This window comes from Halyomorpha halys, unplaced genomic scaffold, assembly GCF_000696795.3.
Source record: "Halyomorpha halys isolate HHAL.00 unplaced genomic scaffold, Hhal_1.1 Scaffold1257.1, whole genome shotgun sequence".
NCBI classification, from domain to species: Eukaryota; Metazoa; Arthropoda; class Insecta; order Hemiptera; family Pentatomidae; genus Halyomorpha; species Halyomorpha halys.
Genome location: NW_027116740.1, coordinates 166,818 through 186,244, shown reverse-complemented (window position 1 = coordinate 186,244; position 19,427 = coordinate 166,818). Strand labels below are relative to the sequence as shown.

At 28.2% G+C, this 19,427-nt stretch overlaps 1 protein-coding gene across 2 annotated transcripts in view; it reads left to right on the top strand.

Moving 5' to 3' along the window:
• The window catches only part of LOC106689010 (mind the gap), a 213,608-nt gene that overhangs the window by 80,858 nt on the left and 113,323 nt on the right, over window positions 1–19,427 (top strand). Inside the window, exon 2 of one of the 2 annotated variants that reach the window (XM_014433746.2) lies at window positions 8,586–8,714. The exons of the other annotated variant lie outside the window; for it this stretch is intronic. Coding sequence (XP_014289232.1) covers window positions 8,586–8,714 — 129 coding nt within the window. The remainder of the gene's footprint in view (window positions 1–8,585; window positions 8,715–19,427) is intronic. 2 annotated transcript variants of the gene reach the window in all.

Genomic DNA, 19,427 nt, shown 5'->3' with positions numbered 1-19,427 from the left:
AACCGTTGGTCTAGTAACAGTACTCTATTACAAAGTACTGAACCCCTGACCTTTCATGGGTTGTAGTGGTACAAATTTTAATTTTTTTAAATAAAAATTTAGACTGATAAATTTTATTCTAATTGGCTACTATTTTTTCGGAAACATATAAATCATCATACTTTTATATTCTGTGTTTTAATTAATTAGTTAATCATCGATCTTTCGGACTTTTTCGTCCATTTTCAGTATTATTTTCTCCTGAGACAAGGCGAAAATTATAAATTCTTCGAGTTCTAGAGTTTTCAATAATTTTAAGAAACATTTATTTTGTTCAAGACAAGAAAAATACACGCGGCTTTTGTGCAACTTCGACACTCTTTTGCTATACACTTTATCATTTTGATTATTAAGAATAATTTTCAGAAGTCTTAGGGGTGCCAACAGAACTCCCATAAAACCCTTCAAGTATTTAAGGGATCGGGAGCCAACTTGAAAGAGGTTCTGTAAGAAATACCGTTAAGATTTCTTTCATATATTAATAGTGACATATTTTATGTATTGGAGTGAGACAATAACTCAACAACAGTTGAGTAATATTTACATAGTATTTCTTATCCAAGGGAAATAAATTCCTATGTTAGTTACTCATAAAAGCTTAATATCGTGCCGTCGACATTTAAATATGATACCTCTACATAGTGGCAAAATACCCAACTGTTTGGAAATTGGATGTCCGGACCTCAGTCAAATATTTTTGGTAATCTAACTGAACAATTAAATTTAAAAATGCTAGGAATCCCATTCTTTCTCCGAGTGAAATTAAAAAAATATATAAAAAAGGATAAATAATGTAAAATTGGACACCAGCCTCCGATACTACCTCCCCACTGCTATCATCCGTTTTTCCGTCGTGTGGCACGTTAATCGTCGGTGCCGGCCGATGGAGAAAGTTCAGCTGTCGACTGCGGGTTGATCTGCACTTCCTTGCCCGGCGGGGGGTCCACTTTCTGTGCACTTATCGGTATTGTATCTGTTGGAAGTTTCGAAAATATCATTTTCACCAGAGGAGATTCCCTCAATATAATAAAAGGTTAAATATTTATCAATTATAATAAAATATATCTATTTAGCCACAGCATGCCTTATTAATTTATTTTAAATATATCAGTATCATGGACAATCTTAATTTTAATTTCACAAGCTCATATTAATCATTAAAAAAAGTTACAAGTGTTCTACCTATATCTAAAATAATATAGTTAAATTAACGTATAATTGTAAACTATTTTATGTAATAATTATTACTTTATTTGCAAATTTAGTTTCACTACTACTAATTAACCAACCGTGAACTTAAGTAATATGTGTAATACGATTTGATAGTAAAAAATTAAATTTGTAAGTAAAATAATTAATATTAAATAAAATAGTTGATAAATATAGATTAATTTGATTATATTATATTAGATGAAACCAAAATAGTCTGTAACTTTTTCAATGATTAATGCGGGGCTATAAAATTAAAATTTTGTTATAATGAATTAATAAATAATTTTGAGGCTAAATGTATATATTATAATTGATAAATACAACCAGTTCCTAATTCAGAATCTACATAAGATAAATATTGTTGAACGTAAATCAATCCATCACCTCTATGTTTGGAATCCGTTACAAAGAAGTCGTTTAATAGTTTTTTGATGCGTGTCGACGTTTCTATTTACGTTACAGGACTTTTTACGGACTAAAAACATATTATATCAGGTCCTGAAAGATAATTTAAACAATATTCATCATTCAAAAAGAATAATCTCCTATTCATCATAAGTCAGGTATTTAAATTGTTTTTATTATAACCGTAAAAGTAAATAGTATTTTAATGAATAATTTACTGTAAATATCTTAAAATACTTTGGATTTATTTTTTCTAGATTAATACTATTTCTACACTTCAGTGAAAAAACAGTAAACGTTATAAATTGAGGTTGTAAAAAATAAAAATAAATAAGTAGTAAGAAAAACATACTAATAAAATTTTTTTTAAATTTCGAGCCAATTAAATGCCTCTCACTCCAGTCGCAGTTAAGATATGCCCAAGTTAGTGCAACACACCTCATTTAATGATTTACAATCGAGCCTCAAGGCATATCCATTCATCTTTGTCAACCTCAAGTGAACTTTTAAAAAAATAAATTTATTGTGACCTTTAATAATTTATTGAATAACTGCTTCTGAAAATGTTATGTATTAAGCATCACTATAGTACTCCAGTATGTTTGTGATACAGTGGCAAAAAATATATAACTTATGATCCTGCATTTGGAAATTTAAACGATTGCTATAATAAACAAAATGAATTATTTAAAAATGGAACGTGTGTAATGTTCCAATTTTAAATGTGCTCTCATTTTTTTTTTAAATTAATTTACATTGCAACTGTGAGAAACATTAATTTAATGTTTATATGTAGGAAACATGACGAATAATAAGTTATTTATAATGTAAATATTTAAATTTATATTTTAATACTAACCAGAGTAAATCTTATATAAGCTTACTCTTCCTTTGAGAATGTAAAGAAAAGAAATAAGAAAGATAATACAAATCAATAAAAATTTAGACGGATCAATCTTATTTTAATTTTTCGGACATGTATAACTCATCAAACTTTTATATTCTCTTTATTAATCATTGGTCATTCGGACTTTTTCCTCTATTTTCAGTAACTCATTCTCAGAAAGTTCTAAAACATATTCAACTAAGAGTTTTTTTGTTTTTTTTATCCCAAGTGGATATATTACTTTTAGAAAATTAATATGGGACCGTATCATCGTACTGTAGACAAATTAAATTTTTATTGAAAATGTTGATTTGTAAGACCTATTTGATAGAGCCAATTGTAATCAATAGCAATATTAACATTCTAATTCAATCTAGTTAAATATATTTTATAACGCTAGTTAGTTATGTTAATTTAATTTCTAACATTTAGCTTGAATATTAAGTTGATAACTTAAGGTTGGTTGCCTATTAAAATGATCAATAATAATAAATATATAAGTACAAATATGACTCATTCTAGTAATTATTATTTATTCCAACTAATATTGAAGACATGAGTGGATGAAGGTGTTATAGTAGAAACAGAAGAATCTGGGAAAATTTAAGTTGAATGATTTTTTATTTCTATTTTAGACTAAAATATTAATTTTTATCTTCAGAAAACTATCACAGTTTAAGGTTTAGAAACATTAAACAAGATTCTATGTAGAAAATAGTATTTAGAAAATTCTTCCTTGGAAAAATCCCTATTTTTCCTAAAATGTCACGTACAGGCAGCACCTTCAACCACTCAACGTCTCCAATTAGAAAGGATATTTTTCTTTTAAAATGTTGCGCATATCGTCTGTCTAATATCAGATATCGATCTCGAAGATTGATGTGTTAATGCACTGATCTGATTACAGATTAATTAACCTTCAAGAACCAATTAACTATATCCTCAAAGAACTTGGGGTGGTGATAAAAACGCTATCACGTCATAGTGTGCGACTTACTTTCAATGGAAAAAAAATTAAAAAGTTTTCTGTTATAGTGTTCATCCATATAATCAGTTTCTGGGAAATTTTAATAACAAGCAGATGGCTATGAAGTCATAACGAGTACTTGAAACGATTAGTTTACAGCATGGACAAAAACCTTTTTAAAATCTAAAAATCGTCTAAGGTTTTTTATTTTTTTCATAATTTTTATGAATTCCTTCCCCGCTGGACCCGCCCCACTAAACCCCCGGAGAGCGACGGTCCTATATACCCTTTCGAAATATTAGCTTAAAACGGGAAGAGGAGACCTTAAGATAGTTTAATCGAGAAATATTTAAAAAGGGCCTGAAATTGAAAAACGGCGTGAAATCCTCCACTCCCGCCCTCCATGCTAGCCTTACTTATCTGACTTTTCAAACAGACAATTACAGTGAGTAGGTTGGTCGATGCACGACATGTCACAATCTCATAAGAGGAGATCATACACTAAAAAAAGGCAATCATCACCCACTCCTATCTTATTTCAAAAGAAACGCCTCCGAACTGTCAGTATTGCAACAATAATCTGACAATAAGCCATATTTTCCAAGAATGACCATATTTCACATCACACCTCAATAACTTAGGACTAAACCCAGATATTTCAAAAACCCTCCGAGACAATGATAAAATTAGTGTTTCGGTTTCTAAAATCACAAATTTACTGACAAAAATATAACATTGAACGAAAGGAAAAAAAATAATAATAATAAAATAAATAAATAAAATAATAAATAATCAAATTAAAAAATAAATAAAATTAAACGAATATAAGGAAAATTAAATAATATATAATTAGCGTTGATGACCAATGAAGTTTGCCGCCACTAAACCAACAAATCAAACAATTTATTACTATGACTCACTATTTTTACGAGCCAGTTGATGGCGTGTATTTTCATGATATTAATGACGTCAAAACACCAAATCTTTTAAATTACAACCATTTAAAGTTACAACCTAACGCTGCTTAGTATTCGAAATGTTAGTAGGCAAATAGAAAGGTTCATTTTGTATTTAGATTAATCGAAAGATAAATATAGGATTAATGAGATATCAATTTTTGGACAGTTAAGGCATGAAATTATAGGCTGTCAAATCAGAATCAAACAAAAAATCATCGGAAAAAATTCCTGCTGAAAAAATTTCAACGTTCAACTTTATTCTGAATGTTGAGTACAATAATTATGATAGAAAATGTTGACTTATCTGAAGATGTTTTGAGCTTCAATCACAATATAAATTGTAGACGGACCATTAAAATTCAAGTCTAGTTCAGTATCGAATTGCTTCTATTATACTTTACTTTAAGCACTTCTACAGTCACTTTATATTTTCATTTATATTGCTTTAAGAATTGATGTTTGATTTTTATATAGGCAATTTACGTAAAAAAAGGTAATATATTAAACTAATATCTTACTTGATTTATAATTTTGATCGGTTGTATTGATATTAAGAACAATAATTGGAAACATTTTTATTTTGAGAAAATTATATGAATTATTTTTATGATGATGATCACAAAAAAAAATATAATAATACTATATGAAATAGTATAATAATATTTCATGTCTCCTAAGATTGTAGCAGAATTACTAGTAATTACGATATAATGATAATTTGGGGGAAAAAGAGAAAACGTTACCGAAATATTTTTCTGGTTAATTTCAGCAGTTAGCATCAGGGCTACTATAGTGCTGCAACTAGTCGAGAACCCCCTTAACGTTTTACATTAGAACTTTTTATTTATGTTAAGAGAAAACATTACCTTTGTCGTACAAAAGATATATGTGAAAGCAAGCTGGTTCTTTTTTTTTTGTAATGCTTTTAAAAGCTTAGAGGATTTCACACACCTGAAAAAAAAATGGAAAACGCCAGAAGAAAAAATAGATCCCACAAAATCGCAATTGTATTCGCTATCTGTTAAATGTCCATTGTTAGCGGCAACAAAAAAAAATTGATCTGATTTATCTGAAAATACTTCTAGGTTTCGATATAATTCAATAGCAAGTTTTTAATTGGTAATAGAATTTATAAATAATTAAATACTAATTAATAATCAAATGTTTTAATGTTAAGTAATCAGTTTAAATAGCAGTTCAACAAGTTTAACAAAAAGTTAGGTCATAAATTAATTAGGTTTTAGATCATAAATTAATAACAGAAACAATACAAATGATATTTTAGTCGGGATATATAGCTCATCTATCATTTGATATAGGTACTTAAACTGTTTTAAATTGATAAGGTAGTTCGTGTTCCATGTTTTATATAATGCAATGTTCAATGACAATTGAATAAATCTAAACAACTTTATTGCCGGTCTGTCAAAGAGAAATGGTTGCAAAATTCTGGAAGCATATGTATGGAATAGGTGTGGTCAATTCGCCATTCTTTAACATTTGGTGAATGGATGATGGATGCTTACCTTACACGGTAAGCCCTATCACGCTCAAATCTTCTAGATATTCGACATGCAATGTCCGATCAATTATATTGGGTTGCGAATGAAAGATGTAAATTCTTTAGAACTGATAAATTCGACTATTAAATTTAATTTCAAGCCTTCCCTTCAATCAATGTCCAATGAAAAACTAATCAATATGCAAAAAACTCTTATTAAAAAATATTTTTTATGCAAAACAAGAAACTAGTTAATACGATTTATCTTATATTTAATTATTAAATAAATCAAAAATTTGTATCATTTTTATCTCAACACTTTTTATTTTTCACCAGTCCAACGTTTCGGCCATTTTAGCCATCCTCAAGGACATCTTCAATTATAATTTCTTCCTAACATTAATTTAAAAGTTACTTTTGCAGGCTATTCTGCCCAGGTCATTTCCTGTTACCATTGTTATATGGTAGTGAATTTGTTGTGGATAATCTTATATCAGAATAATTAAATACTAATGATTTTAAATTTTTAAAAATAGGCTTTTAACTTATAATAAAGGAAATGACTTGGGCAGAATAGCCTGCAAAAGTAACTTTTAAATTAATGTGAGGAAGAAATTATAATTGAAGATGTCCTTGAGGATGGCTAAAATGGCCGAAACGTTTGACTGGTCAAAATAAAAAGTGTTGAGACAAAAAAGGATACAAATTTTTGATTTATTGAATAAAAAATTACCTTGTCTCAAGAAATTGAAATAATATAATTAAACTTATATTTAATATTTAAATGAAGGTTATAAATTGAATAATTTATTGGAATAAACAGATAAGGACTTAAGTAAAAACCTTTTTCTAAAATACCAATTCAGACATTAACCGGAGATCACACAAATTAAGACCCAATACATTACACCTCACATTAGCCTTAAACAGTAACAGAAAATAATTTAAAAATATCTCAAAATAAAGTAATTAGATGTGAAATTAAGTATAAGTTAATTTAATGTTTTCATTTAGTTACTTAGTGTATTACTTGATGTAGTACTTATTAAAAAATTTTATTAACTACAAGAAATATAATTAATTTTATGTTGTTAAAATTTTATTCATAGATATTACATTTTTTTTTTAAATAATATTTTAATAAAATCATAATTTATTAATTAACTCCCCAAACAGACTCTAGTTTAACAAAGTGATGTTTATTTGTAATTATTTTAAATCCACTTATACAACTAATACTTAAATTCATTTTTTTTTAGGACGTGTTTGCCTTTTTTAAAATTTAACATGAACTACCGTCAATAAAACATGAGTCTGGTATATTGTATATTTTAAAACCAATTTTAAATTTATTCCTAAAGTATTTGGTTCCAGGCCTAATATTTTTAAACCTACTGTAATAGTTTTTTGTCCTTTTATTTCTTCGCACATCGAATTCTTCTTACCCTCACTGACTGTTGCTATGGACAAATGACTAGTTATGTGTTTTGAAAATTATGGCATCTGTGTACATATATAGCTGATATTATATCGAAAAAAGATAATTCAACAAATTATAAGATTTTTCCCTTTATGCTGTAATTATGTTACTAATTAGTTTTCATAAGTGAAAAGATTTTTAAAACTAATAGACTCATCATCCAAAAAGAATTTTCCAGTTCATGTAAACTACTGTGATGGTACTGCAAAATGGTAGGATTCACACTTTTTACAGAAAACCTTCGATACATATACATATATGTGTGTGTGTATTTTTTTTAATGTAATAAATAAATGGCTCAGGGTAAGACAGGTTGCAATATTAAAAACAATAAAAATTCAATACAAAATGCTCCTTGTTTTTCTACCATTCCAAGGATCCGGATTTGAATCCGGCTGTGGCAGATAATCATTTTCTATTTCACTGTAGCCGTGAGCCAACACTATGGGTTTGGACGCCCTGGGGTTCCACCCAGCCTCACCAAGTACACAACCGTTGATCTAGTAACAGTACTCCTTACAAATTACTGTACTCCTGACCCTTCACGGATTGTAGTGGTACATATTTAATTTTTTTTTATTAATTATTTATAATAAGAGTTAAAAACATGGGATTTGCCATACTTCTGTTCCAAGCCCTTAGAATGACAATCAGATTGGAAGGTGAAGACTGATCGATTATGCAGAAAATTATAGAAATTTGAATGATCGGATTTCAGAATCCGTAATCCATTTGTCTTAACCTTACAATCTTAACGTCAGTCTTTGGTTTTAATGTTAACGTCATTCTGCCTGACCGTGTAGGCTTATAAATGGCTTTTGATTGTGTCCAAAGCCACAGAAATTAACCCAGTTTGATTACTGAAGAATAACCTAGGTAAGTGAAGAAACAGAAAATCAGGTACCGTTTTCAATTACATATTACTTTTTTCCCCTCCAGATCTTTGTAAAAGCATGATTTACAAAAGAGAATCAATCTTTTCAGAAACCCTTTTCTTTTACAATATGCTTTATGTTGTGCTACAAAGTAGACCAGAGCATGGTGGCGGGAGCAGATGCATGTCCTGCCCCGTTGCAAACTTCTTCTTAAACTGCACGAACTCACAAAATTAGTTGTGGTCTCATTTTCTCTTGTAGCTGTCGGCTCGGCAAGGGGAACGTGCGTGTTCAATTCCGAGTTCGGTTTCACGCTCAACTGCGGCTTCAAGAAGAGCAGCCTCTTCAGGGTGAGGAATCTCGGAGGAGTCAAAGGATACGTCGGACTTGGTAATTTCAAGGTTTTTAAATCAAGAAGTGGTTTCTGGGTAGGCAACTTCTCTCGAGAGTTTTACAAACTCCACTAATGACATTATAAATGTCCCATTTAACCTTGTGAGAGGGCTCCGGGCACTATAGCATATGGGGCACTCCAAATCAGAGATAGAGCCTATAAAATTATTTTCTGAATTCATTTGGATTATTAACAGAATATACTAAGATACTCAATAAAATTATTAATCTAATGCTTAATGCAATGATATACAATTAAAAACATTAATAAACATAATCACATTTTTGTACTTGATAGTTCATTTTTATTAATTAATTTATCGGTCACAGAAGTTAAAGGATCTTTAGATTAAAATGGCACTGTCATTTGAGTATATATGAAAATTGAGTAGATATTATGTTTATTGGAATTATATAAGAGTGATTCTCAAAGAATGGCCAAAGGAAACATTTATTCTGGTTGAAATGATAAATTAATTATACAACAATATTTTAATAATCTTAATAATAATAATCTTCTACTTTCCATGAGCACTTCAATTTGCATTGCAAAAGCTGTCCCAGAGAAACATTGTTTTCATTCAAATACAATATTAACTTTACTTGCACATATTTGGAAAAAAAGTTAAATTCATTTTAACTTAATAAATAATTAAGTTAGTTAAAATGAAGTGTTACAGGCGTGTAGAGAAACTCTTGTTGGAGCATTGGTAGCACTCTAATGACATTTTACATTAGCAGATTTCGTGGCCATCTTCTTTTCAGGCACCTCAGAGGATTGTCAGGAATGGAAGAGGATGCAAGATTAGAAACTAGGGGGTTTAAAAAAAAAAAAAAGGAATATTATAGAAGAAAAAATCAAAAAAATGGGTTGAGGATCACACCTACAAACTTCAAATTAATGATTCCAAAATATGTACCAGACAAAAAAAATCACTATCGTGTACCAAAAAAAAACAACAAAAAAAACGGAGAACATTTGATAACTTTTGGGATCCTGGAAGTAATAGCAGCCCCCAGGTTTCAAATTGTGTATTTTTTTATGGCATTTTATTAAGATGAATTATTGTTATATTATGAATTATATTATGAATTGAGATCTTAAAATTTATAATCAAACGACAAATCAGTATTATAAGGTTTTCTAAAGTTTATTTTGCCACTTTCATGATTATTTATGGCCTTATTGTGTAATATGTTTTGCCTCTATAAACAGTGAAAAAATTAAAATATAAGGGATTGGGGAGTATACCTACACACATCCAGATATTTTATAGACTTTTTTTTTTAATTGGGACGTGAAAATAGCCCGTTATTTAAGAAATACGCATAAAATTATTGAAATGCAGTGTAAAAAGTTCGGCTACAACTTTTCTCCAAATTGAAATCTTTTTAAAATTAGCTAAAGTGAGCCATGCTGTTTCATCTACCTTTTTTCTTACAATAAAAGTAAAAGTTTCCACGCATCTATTTATTTACTGAAGTGAAAAAAAGTGATAGTGAAGAAAAAATCTTCAGATAGCTCTTTTGTAGTGCTATAGATAAACTGTAACAGTAGTTTTTCAAGTACTAACACACTATAGAAAGAGTAGAAGGTAGAATTTCAGTAGTACTAGTTATTCTGGTCATGTATAGGTCACTGGGTAAAATATTTTCAGTAGTTTGATTTTACATTCGATTGTTCCAAAATTTAACTTTCTCTTATAGATAAGAAAAACAGTTATGTGCCAAAACCAGTCCATAGCATTATAATTTATGTCAGCTTCCCATTTTATGAGCAGTGTTTTACGCTTGGTATACTCCATAAATATCTAAATCCAAATTTGTAATCTCATGAAGAAAATCCTGAAACTATACAATCAATTCTTCAAATGTCATCATAAAGATTCTAAGGGTAGCTTTCTACGGCCATAAAAGCTTTTAACTGAAGATTTTGGAAGTCGCATAGTAATCTGAGCCAGGTTAAATGTCGTTTGCAAATATAAAGTTAATAAATTTGTGGTTAATATGACATGGGCGAATCACATGTAAATTTTTTTTAAAAAATGGAATCTAAAACATATTTTTCTATTTACGTTTGTGTTTACTCTCTTAATCTTTCATAACATTAAAAATAAAAAAATCAAGTAATTATTTAATTTTTTTTGTTTAAAATAAACTGGGAGTTTTCACTCCTTTTTAAATTAAAAACTTATACGAGTGTGATAGTTTAATATTTAATTAGCTCCTAACTTATGGGTGGAAAATTTAAAAATACTCCGAACAAAAGCATCTTAGTACGTAGTAAATAGAAAAAAAAACCTACATACACTTAAGTGTCAAACATTTAGAATATATCTCGAGAAATATTGAATAAAAATATTTAGTCATATCATATATTTAAAATAAAAAAAGTAAATGAATAATAGTAATAATAAAAATAAAATGGATAATAATGATGATAAAATAATATGTTTTTGCTTCGCTTGAATAGCGGTAAAGTCGATAAAAAAGTTATTTTTTATTTATTTTTACATATTCCATAGATTTCATCGTAGACTGTTGTTTTGTAGACAGCCTGTAGGACACCAGCAAAGAAAAAAACCTTGGACAATATCTCAGAAAAACGTTTAATTAAAAAATAAATCAAAACATTTTCTTTTGTAAGATATGTCACATCTCAAATAAACATAAACATAATTATTTAATTGAAAAAAAAAAGTATTTGAATTCGGGTATTTGTAGTGCTAGAAAGCATAAAGAGATAAACAAAATATGTATGCGTCAATTAACAATCACATTTTTTAAATTTATTATTTAATAACAGTCAAAAGTACGAGATATAAAACCAAGAAAGAAATGTTTCTCTTTTTTGATTTTGATTGGGTTATTAGTATTAACGGGTTTATGATAAAACTAAGCATCCTAATATTTATATAAACTAATATGTTTTTTACATTTTAACTACTTGGAATAATACAGATTTTTATTATTTATTCGTTGATAGAAATAACTCAATAAAAAAAAAATGAAATTTCTTTATTTTCATATTTTATTTCGTATTTATTCAACAAAAACAATGAATATTAATTATTTTTTTTAAAAATAAAATTCATTTCAAGAAACAATGGATTGGTAAATTTAACTTTATGCCTTTTTTAAATACTACAAAATTAAATTTATTATTATTATTTTTAAAATTTAATGAAATAATACACTTTGACACAATAAATGGCAATAAATAATTTAAATGGTGAGGTTCTACATATTAAGTAAGTAGAAGATTAAGTAAGAAGTAAATAAATAACATTAAAAATAAAATAAAATAGATAATAATAAAATAATATTTGCCCCCCTCAAATAATTTTAAAAAATAAGAAAAAAAGAGTTTAGTTTTTATTGCAAGAAAGTGGTATACAAAATATAAAGTTAAAATATTTAATTGTAAATGTTCTAGAATTTTAAAATACTGTAGTACCTAACTGAAAGTTTAGGAGTTTGAAAATAAATCTAGTTATAAAAATTAATTAATAACTCTTCATAAATTAACATCCAAATAGAATAAAATAAAAAATGACACGAATAGAAATATTAAATGTAGAAAAAAAAAATAGGCTAGAAAACGAAAAGAGCTTTTACATTTCCACTAATGACTTATATAATTAAGGTCCTGATCTCCTTCGAACATTCACCAAAATTAGAGCAACAGAGATTTTCTTCATGAGCGTACTACTTTCACTTCATTGAAATTATTACATTTCTTGACGATTAAAAAAACCATCATTGACTTCACCTCAGTCGTTAAGAATCAACGACTAAAAAAAAAAATAATTTTAGTACATAAAAAATTTATGATTAGATGGCGTATAAAACTACCAATTTTATTCATAACCATAAAACAAAACAACATAAAAACCATAGATCACCGATAAACAAAAAAAAAAGTTAATTTGTATACGATGTGTACCTAATACTTGTAAAATGATCTGTAGTATCACTTTTGATCAAACTATCACTTCACAAACAACTTTGGATACCTATTTGAAACTATGATTTAAAATCTGATCGGTTCAATGTTCAGAATCGAGTAATGTTTTAACAAGAATATTAATTTTTTATATAGGTACCTACTTATTCCGTTTAAAACTACAAACTGTATAATGCCTTGATTACATAAAGGGGCAAAAACATGACAAAACAGAAGTATCTTCTTTGGGAATTACTGTTTAATTGGAGATTACACTTAATATGATATATTCAAATAATTTAAAATGTGTTCCACGGATATTCAAGAAGCAAGTAAATAAAAATTCCCTGTAAGAGAGTAGAAAACAATTCAAGTTAACTTCATTAATGACCAGATAATTTTATAACAAAAATATTATATATATATCTGCTGAATTATAATAATTAATTCTTATCAAGAATATGTTTTTAATTGCTGTGAAAATGATTCTGAAATTCTGATTTGAACCTAATTTAATATTACACGATTTAAAACTAATGCTATTTTTCCTACAGATTAATCTCTCCTCAGGCAATTTATCACATTTACTTTCTCCTACAAAATCAATATTAATTTTTATTCATTGGAATAAAACTTTTAGGAAGAAAATATTTATTAATATAATTAATGTTCTTCTTACATCTCCTGGATAGTTAGCAAAGTGTCTAATAATAAACTATAAAAATTTCTTACTGAATTTAATGTTCAGGCTAATAATTATTTACTAAAAAAATCACATATACAATTCCATTTTTTTTAAAAATGAGTTATTATTTAACTTTAATTTACTTTTACTACAAAATATTACTAAATATGAATAATTATTCCGAATAATTATAAATCTAGTGTTGATGGGGAAAAAAATGAGAAATTGGCTAAAATAGATAAAATGTCTTCATGTTAAAAAGAAATTCTTAATCATAGTGTTCACCTAAATAGTGCTTTTAAGCTATTCAGCATGGAAAATAAAAATTAATGTTTTAGAAGAAAAAAACATGTCGATTTCAAATTGCTCTACAGATTTTAAATATTAAATCTGTTAGGACCCATTCTAGAAATAATTCAAGTAGGGATCATAAAAATATAAATTTAGGAAGTTGCTAACGCTGAAAAAATAAATTTTACTAAAATTTTAGTTGGTGTTACTTTTTAATAACTTATATATTTTTTTTCCTTAAAAAGTTTTTTTTAAAAATAAATACTCATTAAATATTCATTGAAAAAGATTAAAACAAGCCACTAAAATCATGAACAAATGATTAATGCTCTAATTGTTCATTTGTACTGTATTACTGTTTTATTATAGCATAAAATATTGAAAGATAGCAATTATTATAATAAAGAAATATTAGAGCTGTAAAAATAAATAAATCTATATAATAATAATACTGATTGAATAATAATAAAATAATAAAACACAAGCTAAAGAAAATAAAATAGTTCCATCTTAGCACACAATTACGCCCATGTACAATATTTACAGTCACCCTTAAGAAATTTAACCATTTCCCGCTTTCATGTGGACGGTAAAGCAGGACAGCAAGAGATCCCAGCACTTCTCTCACAGCCGCGTTACTGGTATTAAAAGCCAGTGAAAGCATTTGACACGCTACTGTTTGGAAATATATATGCTTTTTTCAGTTCTTATCAAGTCATAAAAGCTACATTTTTCTTTTAGAATTTTTTTTTTATTTTATGCTCGGGGTTTGTTAGAAGGGTGACCTGAACTTTTGGGATTAAATCCGGTGTATTTAAGAATAATTATAGGCTCAAACCACTCAACTAGCAATTTATGTTCAATTTTAAATTTATCACTAAGAATGAATTCAGAAATTTGAAAATATGTATTTTCAAGAAATAACCTTTTTAACTCATGTTTGAAACCTTCATTGGACACATTAAAATAAGTACGTGGATGAAAAGGTAACCCAAAAGCTCCTCTAGGTCAAGGTCATTCCCTCATACATAAATGTATTATATATAACATGGGCCTCATTAATTACCTTGAAACCACTTCTTTACATAAAAACCTTCTTTTTTATTGTCTAATTATGAAAGTATTTTGTATAAAAAGTCTGCCTACGAAAGAAGTTCATTCTCAAGGAAACACAGCCTGCTCCACGATGCTACAGGTTATGTTGTCATAACATTTATTTATGTTTCAAGACATGTAAATATTTTCTAACCCTTTCAAAAGCTAACTTTTGCGGCTAGCTTTTCATAACGTTTCTTTTCATTTTAATCTTTTCACTTTATTATCTAATTTTTTTTTATTTTTTCAACAACATTAAGAGCATGTGGTCTTTCCTTGTGAACCTTCAACTATTAGTCACTAAGGTACCTTTTTCTTTATCTTTTCTCTGAAAAAGCTTTCAATATTGTAAAATTTAACATAATTTTTCAAATTAACATAGAATCCATTATTTGTCAAAGGCATCTCAATGATTAATATGGTACTATAGCAGAAACAATATAAGAAATTATTACCGTAGTTCAGAGGTGAACTATCTGTTAGGCAAAATTTTAAATTTAGTAATTTAATTTTTACTACCTTAATGAAGTTTGTATTTAATATATTTTACTAATACTGACAAAACTCAATTATCTAGTTTCCTTTATTTTACTAGTAAAAAATTCCTTTGAAAGAATATTATAATATTTTCAGTGTGTTTATAATAGTTTTATAATAGTTACTCCAAATTATTATCCTGCTGATGGTAATATTATCATATAATTATTTTATTTAAAGAAAATAAATACAGTTTACAAATGCTTTACAGTTTCATTTGCATGGTGATGATTTCTTTAAAACAGAACTTTAAAAAAAAAATTCCTGGTACAATGATTATATAAATTATTTTTTCTTCAAAATTTATATCAAATCTCCAAGTCATATTTTGAGTTTTCAAAATTCAGTAGATTGGTACGTTTTCTTATTATTTAAAATAATTTAGGCTCATTTGACTGGAAGAATTGTGCTATAATGCAATGAGTCGAAGTCAATTCTTCCATAATAAATGTCTTTAATTTACCTTAAATTATCCATTATAACGTTTAGGGGCCCCATTATCAGGCACCCCTAACATTTCCATTTACTATAATTTCAAATTTTATAAATTAATCTAATCTCCTTCTTTAGTCTTTTCTATAAAAATCACCAGAATCAACATTGCTGTCTAATAATATTAAAATTACAGACTGCATATTTAAAATAAGGAAAACTATTTAAATAAACATTATTGTTATATTCACTCCAATGAATGTTGAAACGTTGTAATGAATAAATTAAAGCAAATTAAAGAAAATTATTGTGGAAGAATTTTTCATATCAGCTTCTTATTATAATTTTGATATTATAATTTGAACTATGGATTGTGGCGATCTCAAACTTCTTGCTCGACATGTAACTTCAGCATTAACAAAAAGTTATAAGGTAACAAGTTTCCCTCCCTTAGCGTCAAGCAATTGCATCAAGGAAAATATGAACAAAAAAAAAACACGAATGGTTAGAGCCATGAAGGTTTTTTTTTGTTAAAATACAATATTTATTAGAATATAAAAAACTAAAAATGCCTTTCTTCAACGTTAATGAATGTACAGAGATTGATAGACGTATTTTTTCACTAGACGTTTACCCAAATATCACCTACTTTCGGTGATATGAACTGAAGATAAAATAACTTTTCTATTATCTTAAACTACATATGGTATTTTTTTTCTTTTTTAAAATATTTTTCGCACACCCGAGAGGAAAATGCAGTATGGTTTCGATTCCCACCTGGTATAGGCAATATATTTTCTGGTTTATTTAATCATTTCAGAGAAATGAATACTGGTCCACTTTGGTTGGGACTAGGCAATACAGGATAACCGCCAGAGGTTGCCAAAATAATTAGTTTTCTCAACCAACAGGAGTGACTTTCAAAACTAACATCACCAATTGTAGGTATAAAAAATAATTATTTTTTAATTAGTCTTGTCGATTTAACTTAATACAATTACACTGACTTGTACAATAGTAACTTGTACTTTAGTACATTTTAACTCCTGTAATATCACTAATGGTCCTCCCTATTATGAAAAAAAATAACTATTAGTGTAATTACCACGTTGTTTCTATACTTGTACTATGAACCAATACTATTAGCTTCCATTATGAAACAGGGCCCAGATGTCTCCATCAGGACCAAACTTAGCCTCTATAAACAATGCATAATTCAAACCTCAATGTAACTTCAAGCCCTAGGAATATCAGAAAGTCAAGATTCTTTAACAGTGTGAACCACAGGTCAAACAAACCAGGTCCAGGCAAGCTGCTAAAAGCTTGCGAAACTGTTCACGTAACTCGACGAAAGCTCAGTGCGATGGACCGGAACTTTCTTCATACAGCGTAGGGAGGGAAATAAATGCTGTTGGAATCTTTATGTGTCATTAATATTTCTAGTTAGTAAACATCTAATGTCTACACCACTCTTTCTTGTGTTGCCACATTTGTTATACCACTGGCATTAGTGAAACACAACGAATGTAAATTCAAACCGAATTCATAAATTTCAAATAGTAGGGGTGATCTTGGGGTAGTGATACATACGATGAGATTTGTTTCAAATTCATTTATATTTATTCGTTTTCTTCTCCAAAATTCTTCAAGACAGAATGTACAAAACTATTGACTTTAAAGTAAAACAATAAATTTTAGATTCATGGAGTATTGAAGGACAATGTTGTAACATATTTTTTTCCAAATCAGTATCTTGAAAAATAGTTGTGTAGAAGCCTGCGGATCACTATGCGAGAATCAACCGTGGGTGGACTATAAGGATCCCCACTGAACCATTTATGAAAATTAGTGTAAAAGTGCATTAATTTATTTTTCTATTTATTTATTGCAATTTACGATTGTACATAAAAACATATTAAGAAAATTTGATGTAATATAAAAATGGATTAACATAGGCATGTTGAGAAACTACCCATTGAAAGAACTACAGTCATATTTTTACACTAGAAGGTCTCGAGGCCATCTTCTTTTTAGGCGCCTCGAAGGGTTGTTAAGAATGTAAGAAGATCCAAGGTTAGAAACTAGAGTGTTTTGATGGTTAGGGAGTTTATAATGGATGGATTGATATCTGGTTCGGCTAGATTGGTTACAAATAGAGCATTAAGATCTTTATGGATGATTTTGTTTGTGACAAAGTAGGGACACATTTATAGTTAGTTTACCAGTTATAACCTTTCTGTTTTTTTAACCCTACCAGATCATTCATGATATACCCGGGTGTAATCCTATAGGTAACTAGTCTATCCTAACCAGAGTGGGACGATTGCGTTTTTATTTCGTGGGACCGCCAAGAACACACCGTTCAACTAACACTGATACACTAGGAACGGGAAACAAAAACTGTTAGACCCTCCTACGGACCAAACCCAACGCGTTTGGGGTTAACCTGTGGTTCGTGGACCACTAATTAGTAAGTAGCCAAAGTAATTTCATTATTTTCGAAATCAATATATTTCCAAACATCTTTTTTATTTTTAGGAAAATCTATATTATTTTTAGTATTAATTCTACCCATTTTTGTCTTTTATAATTGATCTCTAACCTCTTCAAATGTTTTTGAAACGACTTTCATACGGTTCCTAAAATCATAAAATATGTGAATTAAACACTGTTGTGTTTTTATTGTAACTTATAGACGTGAAAAAATATGATTGCAGTGGGTTAATTAGAACATATTTCAAAATTTTATTAAACTGCAAATGCACTTTTAGGGAGTATCAATTAGCTAAATTGCCCTCTTCAATTCACTTCACCATTTTCTACATTTAACAAACCAGTACAAGGTTGTAGGATACTAGAGGTGGGATGAAGATTGGATCGCCCCTTGCCCACTTTCGAAAGTCCTACAATTTTGCAACGAGGTCCAAAAAGGAAGACACATAAAAGATTAAAGGACCGTTTCTGAAATCGCTGACACGATTGACAGTCAATGGATGGGACTTGTTAATCAAAAAGGAATGATGGATAATAAAGCTTAATGATGTGGCTATTTTAAAATAAAAAAACTAATCGTTCCTAATCAAGAAATATATCATTAAATAATTTATTTTAAACGAATACCGTTCTAATTTGAACAATTATATGTAATATAAAGAGAGGTTCGTTAAATATAACGTTCTAGTAAAAAATTTTGATTTCTCATGATTATGTGAAGAGAGAGGTAATATGGAGTTGTAATTTGTTTTAAGTATTGTTTTTCGCCTATGGAGTTTAAATATTGTATTATTTTTGTAATTATTTAATCATATTTACAACTGTATTTACATGAAAAATACATCAAGTCAATTTGACGTAAGATCATAATGGTATGATACAGACACTATCCATTGGTGGCACTCTAATAATATTTCTACATTAGAAGGTCTGCAGGTCATCTTCTTTTCAGGCGCCTCTGAGAATTTAACTTTAAGATTAGATAGGATTGACAACTAATTGTGGAAATTTATAAGAGGTAATTTTTCACTTTTTAGGAAACAGGTAATTATAGTTTCTTATTAAGAAAAAATGATTTTGTTAAATTTTAGCCTTTTTGTGAGCATAATGAATATCCCTACCTCCTTAAAAAAATATTTCCTCAAAAATAACAAACACACAGATTGATTAATAAAGTGTAAAGAAAACAATATTACAGATTTATGTTTTTGCATCTTTTATTGGAAATTGG